Here is a 13688-nt window from a genome sequence, read left to right as displayed (position 1 = left end):
GACAAGAAAAAATACAGACTTTCTACAACACTTTTAAATTGCTTGTTTGTGGAAGGAGAGTATTTACCAAAAAGGAGCAAGATGAAAAAGATGATCCACGACGTTGCATCAAGTGACAATCTCCTCTTTTATATTGAAAATCATATCATTATCCTGGTAGCTGTCCAAACTGTCTCCATCCATTAGTCCCCTTCTACTAAGCGTTTTTCTTTGCGTCCTCCTGGCCGCTCTATGCTCTCGCATATTGACGAGAAAACGGACAAAAATATGACCGAAGAGGAAATTTTAAAGATATTTGTAACATTATCACGTCGGACACAAGAGATCTGCTGTCTCCAACATGCATTCTTTCAAAAACTCACCTTCGGAGAAAGGCTTGCCAGCAAAAATCTTGCCTTGGTACTTGACTCTTGAATCGCAGTTTGTCGGTGAAAAACATTCTGCTGAGTCTTTAAATTAGCTACCAACCTCTGAGCAGTAGCCGCGCGTTCTTGTGTGGTTGCTTGCTAGCGTAGTTAGCATGCTTTGTGGCAAAGTGACGGCTGATATTGTACTCCTTGAAAACGGCAACAGTTTCTTGGCATATCAGACATACCGCCGTTGATCGGACTTGAGCAAAAAAATATTTTACTGTCCACTCTTTTTTAAATACTCGGCACTCTGTCCACTTTTCTTTTCTTTGGTCCGCTCATTTTTATCGAAGCGGGAGGGATGGCAGCTGGAAAGTTACACCAACAAAGATAAATGTGTCTAGACTAGTGTGCCATCTATCGGGGAAACTGGAGTATTGCAGGGGAAAGGGAAATGAATGCGGTTTTTAAACATCATGAATTTTTACAATAATTTGGAAAAGTTCGGCGGGCCCGATTAAAAAGCCTAACGGGCCGTATGTGGCCCGGGGGCCGTAGTTTGCCCATGTCTGATCTAGCTGAAGCAAACAATGATGAGTTTGAAATTAGATCAGAGTGTGGCATATGTATTACAAACGGTCTTTATATTTGCAGAAACATTACCGAGTGAGCAATTTTAAGCCACAAACTATCTTTGACACATTTCTCTCCTGTTACCATGCCAACAAGAATTCAGGCAGTTAGGGGAAAGTGAAGATTCTGAGCGCACGTATTCTTTTGTCCTTGAGAAAATTTACATCTTTGTAAGTATTTATGTGTTTTAAAGACACTTAAACTTGTGTTGTTTTTTCTTTGGCTGGTAAAATATGGAGCAGTGCACATAATCTTTGAGTGTAGCTTAAAGATTATATATTACATATATATATGTAATATATTCTTTCTTTCCGTTATATTTCAGTTACAAAAACGTTTTGAGTGTACGAAGATTAACTAGTAACGTATTATTTTTTAGTTATGTTTCAGTTACAAATACGAGTGTAGGAATAAGACATGCATTTTTCTTTCTGTTCAGAAAATAGTTAAATGTTTTAAATAGTTAAAACATTTAATTATTTTTAGCTTATGTTGTATTTCGGTTACCAAATTTAAAATAAGATCGGTTTTAAAAGGTCTTTAATTACAAATAATCCCAATTTGCTCATACTATTCAACCTTTCTGAGGCACCCTGTCCTCCTGGCACATGCGCATTTAAATGCTATTGATTATGGTAAACAATTATTATTGTGGGAAGGTTATGCAATTCTGATTAGATAAGCATTATCTAATCGTGGCTGGTTAAAGGTGAGGTCTGATGATAATTGTATTTCTGATTAATTGTATTTAACAATATCCAAATTCAAAAGTAAAAGTAGGCCAAAGGTGGTTATTTTTCCTGTTTTTACACAGTTATTAAAGTTTCCGTTAAATTGCATTAAATGCTGTTTAACTTCAATTATTATATTTGATCCAACCGCTTTTGTCGTCATGTTTCCTTGTGCATGTGTTTGCTGTGTGTTGCATTGTCCTCCAGCCAATCAGCTCTGAGCTCTGCAGCCCCTTCACCCTCCTCCTCTTCCTCAGCAGGCCGCTGCTGCTTCTCTGGCTCATAAGTATCACATCGGTCAGCTGTGTTTGCAATTACAACAGCTGCTCACAAAGTGAATAAAAATCTTCAGCTGCTATCCGTCCTGCACCAACCAACATGTCTGTTGAGGTAAAACCCGCTCTTTCTCTGACTGCATTTAATTTTTGTGTAAGGTGTGTTTAATTGGTATTCTGCCATGAAGCTGCTGCTTATTTCCACTCTGGTAGCGATAGCTTTATGTCGCTAGCGTTGTGTTAGAGGGAAATATTGTCTGATCTGCTCATGTTCTAGGTCTGAGGTCCTCATGCTGCAGCTGGATTTACTGCCTTCAAAGCTGCTTGAGCTAAAAGAAGAATACCTTACTACAACATGCAATTCTCTGTTTGTCATGGTTTCAGGAACATGAGTGGGGATTATATTTCTCCTTAAAAGGGGCACCATAATTATCTGTTCTGCCATGTCCCAGATCTTTTGTAAAGCAGATTATTCAAGCAAGCACAAAAGCATCAGAGGCCTGAATAGAAAGCCCTTTGTTTAACTCCTACTTGTGCAACAATCAGTTTTCCTCACTTTGCCTTGTGGCTTGACTACAAATCCGTGTTGGCTGTTACTCATTAGCATGCACATTTCTACATCCTGTGCTCCTTGTACACTCTCAGATTGCTCTGAATTGACTATTAATGAAATATTGGCAGTCTTTCCCTGCGTTTCCCAAGTCCTCTCTGACTGTCTGTGGATCTGCAGGAAGAGTTCAAGAAAGTGGCAGACCAGGTGAAGAATCTGAAAACGAAGCCTACGGATGATGAGATACTGATCCTGTACAGTCTGTATAAACAGGCCATGGTTGGAGACATTAACATAGGTATGTGACTTAGTTTATGTGAGCCAAATAAACATTTTCTTCAATGTTTTTTTTCCTTTTGTTTGTGCTTTCTTTAGACAAACCGGGGGTAACTGACCCAAAAGGAAAAGCAAAGTGGGAAGCTTGGGAAACCAGGAAAGGTAACATGTATTTGTGTTGGTCCATCCATTAAATCCCATTTTAAAAATGCATTGAGGTGTGTAGTTGTAATGTGAAAAGAATACTTATTCTAGGTAGAATTATAAATCTATCTCGTTGCAAATACTTAACCGGAAATATACTGCTACGTTTTGTTTTCAGTGTAACTAATTTGTCCCTCCTCTATTTCAGGAATGTCCAAGGCGGATGCGATGGCTGCCTATATCAAGCATGCTAAGGAACTTTTCGGCAAATATGGGCAGTAAACTTTGCAAGAATCTAATAAAGTTAGACTAATGCAAAAAAAAAAAAGACTTGCTGATTTACTGAGACAGCGCTACTGTTTGCATTCTGTTCTCGGAGGCAATAATTATTAGCTTTTTATATTATTTTACTGTAAACTAATATAATTGATAACCTTTAAAGATGCATAGTAGTTTATCTTTGCTGATTGTGGTTTACTTTAATACATTGCATTGATTTGTAACATGGATTAAAACAAAACAGAAAAAAATGCTATTAAATGTTAACATAAATGAAAATTAAATGCGTCTTTGCTCTTTTTGTGATTTTTTTTTTTTCACTGCATGAACTATATTTGAGTTTTAATGGAATTGATTTCTTTTTTTCACTAGATGAGCACAAGAGGCAGCAATTCAACTACACTGTCTGATCCCTGTTATAGTTGATATAGTCAAAGTTTCTGAGCTTTCACTGTTAAATCAGAATGCAGTGGAATAGGGGGAAAATCTATTGAATAAAATAAAGTTACAATGGATAAATAGTACTTTGGCATCTAATAACTTGGGATATTTGTATGCATATTGAGTATTTAGAAATATTCCACATAGAAGTATAAATCATTTCCCCTTTCAGTTACAAAACAAAAGCTTCTTAATGTCCTGCCAAGCCAATAGTTCTCATATTTTCTGCATGAATAAAATCACCTGCAATGTGGTTTGATACTTTAGTCAAGATCCAAACTGTCAGTTTGGTTGAAAAAACAAGGGTGCTGACATGAGCAACTACCTTCATACTATTCTAGTCCCATCAATTTGGTCTTGCAATTGTTTATTTGTATTAACCTAGTATTCAGATTTAACTGAGCCAAAAGTTGCTGTATATGTAAATTTATCATGGTCTAATTTTTTTTAAATCCATGTTTTGACTCCAATTTCTTTTGCTTTAGACCATTTATTGTAATATATTAGGTTATACTTGCTGCTCATATTTAATTAATAAAAGGTAAATCCCAAAGTGTAGTCTCTGTCAACAAGCGCGTGCGCACCAGTGATAGCAAGCGCTGTCACTGGTAGTGGGACTTCCGGCTCCTTTTTAGGATGCAATCATTTGGCTCATCTTACCAAGAGATCTGGGTTTATTCTTGTCCCATGCAGCTCTTAACTTAGTATTACTTCTGGTTTCATAATTACCTCAAGTTTTGATCTGACCACTATGCTTGCATATCTGTTTATGTAGAATAATATTAATTATAAGAATGCCATTTTTTAAATGTGAACGTTTGGATACGATATTTTTTAAGTCATGCATACTTCTAAGCAGTGTGACAAATATATTACCTAATTTACAAACAGCATTTTCTTTATTGACTTTGAGTTAATTCTTGTATGTATTCTTTGAAAATGCGGCTGATTGTCAGCAGCAGAGTTTTGAGGCCTCAGAAGTTGTGTCTCATCGTTCTTTTCAATGAGCCGGTTTACAAAAACGGCTCAGTTGCGCTGGGCACACCGTTAGTTGGCTCAGAGAATGAGTAGGATAAAGGTCAACGTTGTCTGGTCCCTCAGCAGCAGCTGTAGACAACAACACAGCGAGCTTCTTTCACTCGGTCCGCCGTCGACAGGAACCAAATGCGGGTATCGATGCTGTAAAATAAAGTCAACGCATCCCGGAGAAGCTAAGCTAACAGTAAGTTTCCTGTTCAGGCTTATCATTGCTAAGTGCTCTGGCTGCGAAATGTTGTAGCATTAGCCTTCACTGCATGACTGACTGACTGAATCAGGCTCCTTGTTAGGTACTGTGTTGCTCCAATAACAACCAAAATAAGTTTTTGATGGATTATTTTCTTACCTCAAGGCTAAATTTTACAACTTATTTGATTAGCTGGTATGCTTACCGCAGACAAGTAGATACATGCAATTTTACGAAGTGGTGCAATAGATAAAGATGCACCGATTAGGTTTTTCGAGCCAGTACCGATTTTTGACCTGGCGATACTCAGTCTGATCAGAATCATTTAATCTGTCCAAAAAGTTAAACACATCAAATGGAGATGTAATTCAGGAATCCAGCATAAAATAAAGGAATTACAAGTATTTATGCTTATCTCCATTCAGAGGACTCCATCCAGGATTCAAACCAAGGACTGTCTTACTGTGCTACTAACTTTGCCACTGAGCAGTTCTTAGGAGGTATTAATAAAAGGATATTATAGATGATGATAATAATAATTAATAAAGAACACAAATGGTATTTTGAAATGAGCTAATTGGAGCAGCAAATTCTTCTTCTAAATTGGAGACCTTTTGGGTGATTGACGTGCATCGTGTTTCTAGTAGGGATGCACAATATATTGGCTGTTGTTGGTAATATTAAATGTGGGCCTACATTTTCACATCGGTGCCTCCCTAGTTTCCAGATCTCCCGCTGATGTTGCAGGAGGTCAGTGCTGTTTACTGTCATCCATTTACACCAGAGAGGAAAAAACAAGTTTCTCTTTGTTAGAGTGTAATGTTAATTTGTGTTGCAGAGAGAAGAAATGGCCAGTCGATTAGCAGGTACTCTGCCTGAGCGGACCTTTCAGTACCAGAACAGTCTGCCTCCCCTGCCTGTACCGCCACTAGAGGGAAGCCTTTCTAAGTACCTAGATGCAGGTGGGATGGCTGTGCTCTCCAGATTGCATGTTATGTATTCAAAAAGTAATCAGGGAGTTTGCTGTAAAATTACACTATATGCCTGGTAAACACACATTTCCCCTTTAAGAGCTACAAAGGTAGAGCTTTATGAAGTGCACTAACACCAACTAAAATAAACAAAGTGACCTTATTAGGGTTGTAGAAACACACCCAGTAAGCACAGCTGGTGAAAGGTATTATATGCAAAGTCATAGTGCACACAGGGAAAACATTATGCAAGACGAAAATCCAGTTAGTGACTGATATGCCAGTCAGAGAGGGTGTGGGTGAAAATTGAATTAAACTATAAATGAACTACTAATCTATAGAAAAGTATAATGATATTTATCAGTCTCCTCTACATCTGTGACAAAGGTGAAAATATATCTGTTCCCAGTTTTCCATGAACCAGTGGTGGCTTATCAGCAGGTTAATGTGTGGACTTACTGTCCTGCATGTACACCCTGTTTAAAAAGAGATAAAATTATCAGGTTCTTCTTGTTTCCTCCACTGTTTAAATACAAACTCAGATGACCTTGTGAAATTAGTTATTAAATAATCCTAGACTCAGATGCTCAGTTAAAAAAAAGTTACGTTTTTTTAAATACTGTTTTCTCTTTCATTTCTCTCTCAGTTCATCCGTTTGCATCAGAAGGAGAGTTCAAAGCTACAGTGGAGATTGTGAGGAAATTCAGAGAAGGTGTCGGAAAAGAGCTGCACCAGAAACTGCTGCAGAGAGCCAAAGAAAGGAGGAACTGGGTTTGTAGCTGAACATAGACTCTTAACATAACGTCTTCTTTACTAAGAAGTGAGCTAACGATGTGTGTACGCTTCCTCAGCTGGAGGAGTGGTGGTTAGACACAGCCTACCTGGAGGTCCGAATCCCCTCCCAGCTGAATGTAAACTTTGGCGGTCCCGGGCCGTACTTGGAGCATTTCTGGCCTCCTGCTGAAGGAAGTTCTCTGCAGAGGACCAGTATTATAACATGGCACACGTTGCAGTACTGGGACCTGCTCCGCACGTAAGGCATGCTCACACATACACTCGTTTTTGTTTTTGTTTTTTTTTTGGTTTAGTGTTGAGAACGTTCTCTGCTCAGATATTTGTTTTCACTCCGTTTCCGACAGGGAGAGACTCGCCCCCCAGAAAGCTGGGAAAACCCTGTTGGACATGGATCAGTTCAGGATGCTCTACTGCACCTGCAAGGTTCCTGGAGTGAAGAAGGACACCATTCATAACTACTTCAAGACAGGTGCAGCTCTGCAGCTTCCAGACACACCCGTAACCTTTGACCCCTGTCTTCACCGCTCATTTGATTATGTTTCTCAGCGAGCGAGGGGCCGTGTCCTTCCCACCTGGTTGTGATGTGCCGCGGACGGATTTTTACTTTTGATGCACTGTTTGATGGACAGATCCTCAGTCCTCCAGAGCTCCTCAGGTGGGAAGCAAACACAGACCGCCAGGCACAGATCCTCCATCGAGCCCAACAATATTGATTAACTTCTTTTGTTTATTGAACCATTTATTTGGTTATTTAATGTCACTACAATCTGAAGATTGTTACCCTGGCACATTTTTTTCTGCATCTCATTGATTTTAAAATAATTTAAATACTTTATTTCTTGAATAAATTAATTGAAGAAATATGTTTTAGTTTAGGATTGAAGAAAATCAGCCTTTTTCTAAATTTGTTCCCTTGTTTTAACCTCAGATTATTCTACATTCTGCATTTTCAGCAACACAAAATGGAGCACTCCGTTATGAAATGAACAGATTTAAAATGGATGAATCTAAGTTGGTTGTGAATATGTGTCTGGTTTTGCGTAGGCAGCTGATCTTTGTGAAGGAGCGCTGCGAAGGTGAGCCGGAGGGAGACGGAGTTTCCGCTCTCACATCCGATGAGCGGACTCGCTGGGCGAAGGTTCGACTCCTGGTTGTTTAAAGAGACAATAACATAAACAACATTATGGGTCATCACTCTAAAATCTCATGTTACCAAAGCATCACTGAGGATCAGCATTTCCTGTGTTTATTTTTAGGCAAGAGAGCATCTAATTTGCATCGACCCGCACAATAAAACGATTCTGGAGACCATTCAGAGCAGCCTGTTTGTCATCTCCTTGGACGAATCCAAACCCTACTCGAGTCCGGAGAACTACACAAATGTCTGTGCTGCTCAAATCTCAGTTATTTCCTAACAACAAGGAAAGAGATCTGAGTTTTCTCTTTTCTGTTCAGCTGACGGCGGCGGCCCTCACAGGCAACCCGACCATCCGGTGGGGGGATAAATCCTACAACTCAATCGCTTTTGCAGACGGCACTTTTGGATCCACCTGTGATGTAGGTTTTCATATTTGGTTCTTTTTTAGAAGTTTAAATGCAGAGTTTCCACACAGCCTACAATTTAGTTTTTGTGTGATCTGGGCCTGGCTAAGAATGGAAAATAGGAGTATGGAAACATTTATTTCTAAACTTTTGTTGCCTGTACCTTTTTCTAAACGCTTTATCCATCCCTCCTCTGAAAGCAGAACTGATAAATGAATGAATGGATGGATGATGGGACAGAGGGATTGATGAATGAATAAATGCATGCATGGGACAGAGATGAATGAAGGGCCAGATGGATAGGGGGAAGTTGGATATCTGGTTTTATCTGGTGGTTTCTAGGCACATAGTGCCATTTTATAGCACAACTAAATAGAATTGTAAAAATGCTACATGTCTCAAACATGCCTTTTAAAATAAATGTAACATTGTAATTTAACTCTTTAAAATTGGGTCTCTTTAAAAGCTCCTACTCTTTCTGAAACTCCATCTTCAGGAGGGCGTCGCAACATGGCTCCTCTATTAACCCTTTACAACGTTTTATCAGCATTGCACTGACGAGCTCAGCAGATGTGCAGTCCCACCAGGTGTTTGCTAATTGCTGCTGGCTAGTCTGAAGGAGCTGGGTGGGAGAATTGCCATAGAGGGGTGCCTTGTGAGACAAAAGCTCTGAAGCTGCATCTCGAGGGTGGGGCTAGGTCTAATCAGGCGTTTTGCACAGCTGAATGGTTGCCATGGGGGATTAAAGAATTTCTCAAACATGCCTGAAAGAAGGGAATAACATTATAGTGTTATATAAAAAAAGTCAGTTTTACATGATACTGGCCCTTGAACATGGAGAACATGTTGAAGCTGATGGGACTGAAGGAAGGTTCCAGGTGTGGCTTGTAGATTTATGTATTTCCTGTGAACTTGTCTTGCAGCATGCACCATATGATGCGATGGTTCTGGTGTCAATGTGTTGGTATCTTGACCAGCAAATCAGAGCTACAGAGGGACAGTGGAAGGTAAACACTAACGTTTCTCCTGTTCTGGACATTTGAACTCATTCTCATAACTTCTCCTGGTGTGTTTGCTGCTTAGGGCTCAGACACGGTCAGGCAGATCCCCCTCCCCGAGGAGCTGCTGTTTACTCTGGATGAAAAAGCCCACAGTGACATTTGTCATGCCAAACAGCAGTATCTGGAGTCTGTGAGCCTTTGGAAAACCTAATGGGGGGGAAAAGCACTTATTTTATTAAAGAGGAGGATCACTATAGACTCTGTGTTGTTTCAGACCCAGGACCTTCAGCTTGTGTGCTACGCCTTCACAGCTTTTGGAAAATCAGCCATCAAGCAGAAGAAGTTGCATCCAGACACTTTTATCCAGCTGGCAATGCAGCTAGCTTACCACAGATTACACAAGAAGTACGCAAGCAACACTTTGACGATTATTCGCTTTACTTCAAACTAAAACCTATCGGACTCTGAATGTGTGCTCATGTTTTCCCCAGACCAGGAAGCTGCTATGAGACAGCAACGACACGCAAGTTTTACCACGCCAGGACCGAGACCATGCGGCCCTGCACACGGGAGGCTGTGAGCTGGTGCAAGGCCATGATGGACCCTGCGTGTGATGTAATTCGACATTTTGCTTTATCAGTGTTTGAATGATTTAACTCTAGGAGGCTCAAATTGTGGACTGTGGGCCATTTCTAGCCGTCAGAATGATATTGTGCTGGCCTCTGATGCAGATGAACACTTACAACTCTAGTTATGACTTTTTCTTCTCTTGGGTTTTATCGTATGTTTTGATGCGTTTTTGTTTTTTATGAAGCGCTTCGTAAATAAAACTGAGCTGTTCTCTCCCAGGCGAACGGCAGGAGGACCGCCATGCTCTCAGCTTTCAATAAACACAACAAGCTGATGTCCGAGGCTCAAGATGGAAATGGTGAGCTTGTGAAATATTCTTCTATATATTGCCTGATATTTCTAGATAAATGTAACACAGCTTTTGGGAGACATAAAACATCTTATGGTTTTAAATATTTTAATGATAAATGTTGTACATTAGCATAAATCTGTCAATCTGATCCCAGAGCCTCTATCATTGTTCCAGATCTTAGATATTAGTAAATATTTTGACTCTTGCTGATGATTCCTACACACCCAGAAGCTTTCTTCTCACAGAAGTGTGACCTCGTTCCTTTCTTTAAGGTAGATATGGATGAATAAAAAATGATTTTAAGCACCAGTACCTTTAAAGCTCTTTTAAATCAGCCAGAATGACCCAGTAAAGTACGCCACTCTGTTCCATGTTGAATGTTTTTGTCTCATCTGATCATTTCTAAACAGAAATTGGATACTCATTTCATTATTTTTAGAGTTTTAATCTTTTTTCATGATCAATTTTTGTTTCATTTTCAATTCCAACATTTCCAGAACAGTGTTAATATTTTAAGTTAATAAATACCAATATTTCTCTTCAGTTTCATTTTAAGCGGTCATCATTTTAACTCCGTAAGACCCGAAGCAGATTAAAACTTCAGAGCAACCAAACTTATAAATAAATAAATAAATGTGACCTTGCAGGAGATTGACTAAAACAACACTGTTACTTTCTCAGGAGCTGCAACAGGTGAAGCAAGTTGTGGCAAATATTGTAGCATCAAACAGCAGGATGTTTAGAGGAGCCTTTGCTGAAGTGGTTGCGTTTTTAAGCACAGGACCATGAAACATATTTTTTCACAAATTGTTTTATTTTGATCCGAGTCGATGATGAAATCCATCCACGCTCTTTAAAACATGCATGCGAAACCTCCTGATGCGCGTTTGTGTCGATATTTCACACTGTTTGTGTTTCTGGCTGCAGGTTTTGACAGACATCTCCTTGGGCTTTATCTCATTGCTAAAGAAGAAGGACGTCCGACCCCCGAGCTGTTCTCTGACCCGCTTTACTCCAGGAGGTACTGCCGGTCACACTTCTCTCTCGCTGCAGCAGTCGAATGATGTTGCACTGGTTTATAATCAAGAAATGCATCCCAAAATCAAGTTTGCTACTTAATAAACAGGTCATTTAATTTTGGTATTTAAGGGTTCCAATGCATTACAATTACCTAATGCGTTGGAAGTTCTATTTTAGCACTTTCAAATAAAGGTCACTAAAGCGAAAAAGAAAATGAAAAGAAATAAATTGTACCTATCTAATTTAGTAAGAATAAGAGAAATATTGAGTATGGATGTATGCTCAATATTTCTAAATGTTTTTTGCTTATTGCATTATATAAAACACACAAATCTTTTTATCATGCATTAAATCATTAAATGCTGCCCTTTATCTCTGTTTTGCAACTTAACACTCAACTTTATTTATTTTTCTGACTCTTGTTCTTTGAGAATTTACACCTAAATGCTCACAGTACAGAAATCAAAATCAGGTTTGTCCTTTAGAGCTAGAGCAGGATTTCAAACTGGATCCTTGGTTGCTGCGTTTGTGTCTGCAGTGGCGGCGGTGGGAACTTTGTGTTGTCGTCCAGTCTGGTGGGCTACACAACAATAATGGGGGCGGTGGCGCCGATGGTTCACCATGGTTACGGTTTCTTTTACCGCATCAGAGATGACAGGTGAAGATGTAATGTGCTGTTGAAGTTCAACACTTTGTAAAACTGCCTCTTCTGCACGTTGTAGCAGCTTCTAATAAAAAAACAACTTTCCCCATCATGTAGGATTGTGATCTCCATCACAGCGTGGAAGTCCTGTCGTGAGACAGATGCAGCGTCACTCTTTAACGTCTTCTCCAGCTCCATGCATGAGATGCTTCACCTGGCCACCACCGCTCAGCTTTAAGTACTTCTCCAAAACCAGAAGGATATCATCATTTCTTAATTTTATTCTCTGCACATGCAGCTCAGACTGAGTTTAAACCGACAGCTAGATCAGCGCAAATCAATGCAAAGGAGCAAATCAATGCAGTCTGCTCCTGTATAGGAGCTGTACTAATTGTAGTATTTTTAAATTCCTTGTAGACATTAATTTATGTTATAGATTCATATTGTGTGTACATATATTTCTTTGAACTTTCTAGATTTGATGTGAAATTTGTTGATTTGTATGTAATTGTTGCAACAACAAAAAACATTTTTAGCCTTGAAAAGCTGTTTAAATGCGACTTCTACCGACAGACCCTGAATCAGCCTCCATGTTGAAATCAAATTTTCTGAAATACGAAACAAAGAGTTCTGGCTGTGAAGGGAATAGTCTTTATCTGAACAGAGTTTTGTCTAAATATTCTTATTAATGAACCACAGCAGCTCATTAAATGAACATAATAATCACTGATACTCATAAAGAAATCTGCTGGTTTGAGGTTAAGGGCAGCTGGTGCATTCTGGCATTAATGTAAAATGTCTCTCTGCTGACACTGTACACTGAATTATTTTAAAATATTGATGCCTTAAAATGGACTGTTCCACACCTTTGCCTTCTTTAAATATTCTCAGATCTGTGATTATGCAAGCTGACTCTACCTCTTCATGATAAACAAATGGATTCATCACCTTTGATCTATGATGGGATTCATTAAATTAATTTAAATAGTTCATTTTTAGAACTTTTTAGGCTCCACAAAAGCTTTGGCTTCCAGTGTTTCGGTGTTGCTGCATGTAAGAAAATGCATAACAAATATGGTTTTTACAACATTTGAACTTTACCACATTTTATCATGTTAAAACCACAAACTTGAATGTATTTTAGTGGGATTCCCTGTGACAAAGTTGTGCATAAATGCAAAGTTAAATATCGGTTCCCACATTTGTACTTTTGTCGGTACTTAGTTTGTAGAACCACACTTAAGAAGTGACATTGGGATGAAGACAATCTGTGATTATTAATAAATGTTGTATTTAATCATGAAGTAAAATGAATAAATCATGAAAAATATAGCCGTGTTATGAAGACTGCTGGCCCTCTTGATACGAGAGAAAGCTCAGTTTGTTAAGAAATTGGCTGCTTATCAATTAATCGTCAGTCGATCGATAAAATGTCAACTTTAGATTAACTCTTTCATTGATAACTTGATAACTTGCATTCCTAGTTGTGTTATTTTTAGCCAAAATCCTTGTGGAAAGTCAAAGAAGCCGTAGGCTGCAGATCCCTGGTTGAAATGTGACAAAATGTGGAAAAATCTGAGAATAAGACGCTATGACGCTACGTTAAGATGTCTGCTGCCTTGTTTATTGATCTAAAATATCAACTGCTTTGAACACCAAACAAAAGGCTGAATGTTTTTACTGAGAAATGTCCCAGACTTTTGATGTTAACAGCATTCTTTATGCTTTTGTAAATTCCACAGCTATTGAATTGTTTCAATTCTGAACACATTTATTGGGGAAGGGGAAGCTAATTATGTAAACGTTGTAAAAAGTCTTTTGAGAAATAACCAAGAGAGAATCCTTTGACTTTTTCTTTGTCCCCAAAGTAAACACACAAAGACAAAATGG

At 38.9% G+C, this 13688-nt stretch overlaps 2 protein-coding genes across 6 annotated transcripts; both read left to right on the top strand.

Moving 5' to 3' along the window:
* Positions 1-1004: 1004 nt before the first annotated feature.
* On the top strand, positions 1005-3539 carry acbd7 (acyl-CoA binding domain containing 7). Of its 3 annotated transcripts, none has more exons than XM_008431651.3 (5): positions 1005-1153; positions 1972-2104; positions 2720-2837; positions 2915-2977; positions 3168-3539. In XM_008431651.3, exons 2-5 carry the CDS (start codon positions 2093-2095, stop codon positions 3239-3241), a joined length of 267 nt encoding a protein of 88 aa, XP_008429873.1. In that variant the 5' UTR covers positions 1005-1153; positions 1972-2092; the 3' UTR covers positions 3242-3539. The 3 variants fall into 3 exon arrangements, with proteins under 3 accessions (XP_008429873.1, XP_008429876.1, XP_008429874.1); XM_008431654.3 differs by having other exon boundaries at positions 1054-1153; positions 1975-2104; XM_008431652.3 differs by having other exon boundaries at positions 1054-1153; positions 1922-2104.
* Positions 3540-4712: 1173 nt separating this feature from the next.
* On the top strand, positions 4713-13688 carry crot (carnitine O-octanoyltransferase). 3 transcript variants are annotated; one of them, XR_014084022.1, is made up of 17 exons: positions 4713-4901; positions 5743-5866; positions 6522-6646; positions 6727-6908; positions 7015-7139; positions 7217-7325; positions 7715-7808; positions 7927-8052; positions 8126-8227; positions 9136-9219; positions 9296-9403; positions 9488-9618; positions 9705-9828; positions 10063-10141; positions 11063-11156; positions 11641-11813; positions 11916-13688. XR_014084022.1 is itself a non-coding variant. In XM_008431650.3 (17 exons), exons 1-17 carry the CDS (start codon positions 4743-4745, stop codon positions 12034-12036), a joined length of 2007 nt encoding a protein of 668 aa, XP_008429872.1. In that variant the 5' UTR covers positions 4714-4742; the 3' UTR covers positions 12037-13688. The 3 variants fall into 3 exon arrangements, 2 of the variants coding, with proteins under 2 accessions (XP_081453731.1, XP_008429872.1); XM_008431650.3 differs by having other exon boundaries at positions 4714-4901; positions 11694-11813; XM_081597605.1 differs by lacking the exons at positions 11063-11156; positions 11641-11813; positions 11916-13688 and adding an exon at positions 10310-11026.

This window comes from Poecilia reticulata, chromosome 16, assembly GCF_904066995.2.
Source record: "Poecilia reticulata chromosome 16, P_reticulata-male-v2, whole genome shotgun sequence".
NCBI lineage: Eukaryota > Metazoa > Chordata > Actinopteri > Cyprinodontiformes > Poeciliidae > Poecilia > Poecilia reticulata.
This window is presented reverse-complemented; position numbering and strand designations above follow the sequence as displayed.

Bases quoted from the DNA above. Each gene is read 5' to 3' on its own strand.
- acbd7 (XM_008431651.3), top strand. The intron at 2,838-2,914 runs GTATGTGACTTA...TGCTTTCTTTAG, and splicing joins GGTTGGAGACATTAACATAG to ACAAACCGGGGGTAACTGAC. The intron at 2,978-3,167 runs GTAACATGTATT...CCTCTATTTCAG, and splicing joins AGCTTGGGAAACCAGGAAAG to GAATGTCCAAGGCGGATGCG.
- crot (XM_008431650.3), top strand. From the start codon at position 4,743: ATGAGTAGGATAAAGGTCAACGTTGTCTGGTCCCTCAGCAGCAGCTGT. The intron at 4,902-5,742 runs GTAAGTTTCCTG...TTTGTGTTGCAG, and splicing joins CCGGAGAAGCTAAGCTAACA to AGAGAAGAAATGGCCAGTCG. The intron at 8,053-8,125 runs GTCTGTGCTGCT...TTTTCTGTTCAG, and splicing joins GTCCGGAGAACTACACAAAT to CTGACGGCGGCGGCCCTCAC.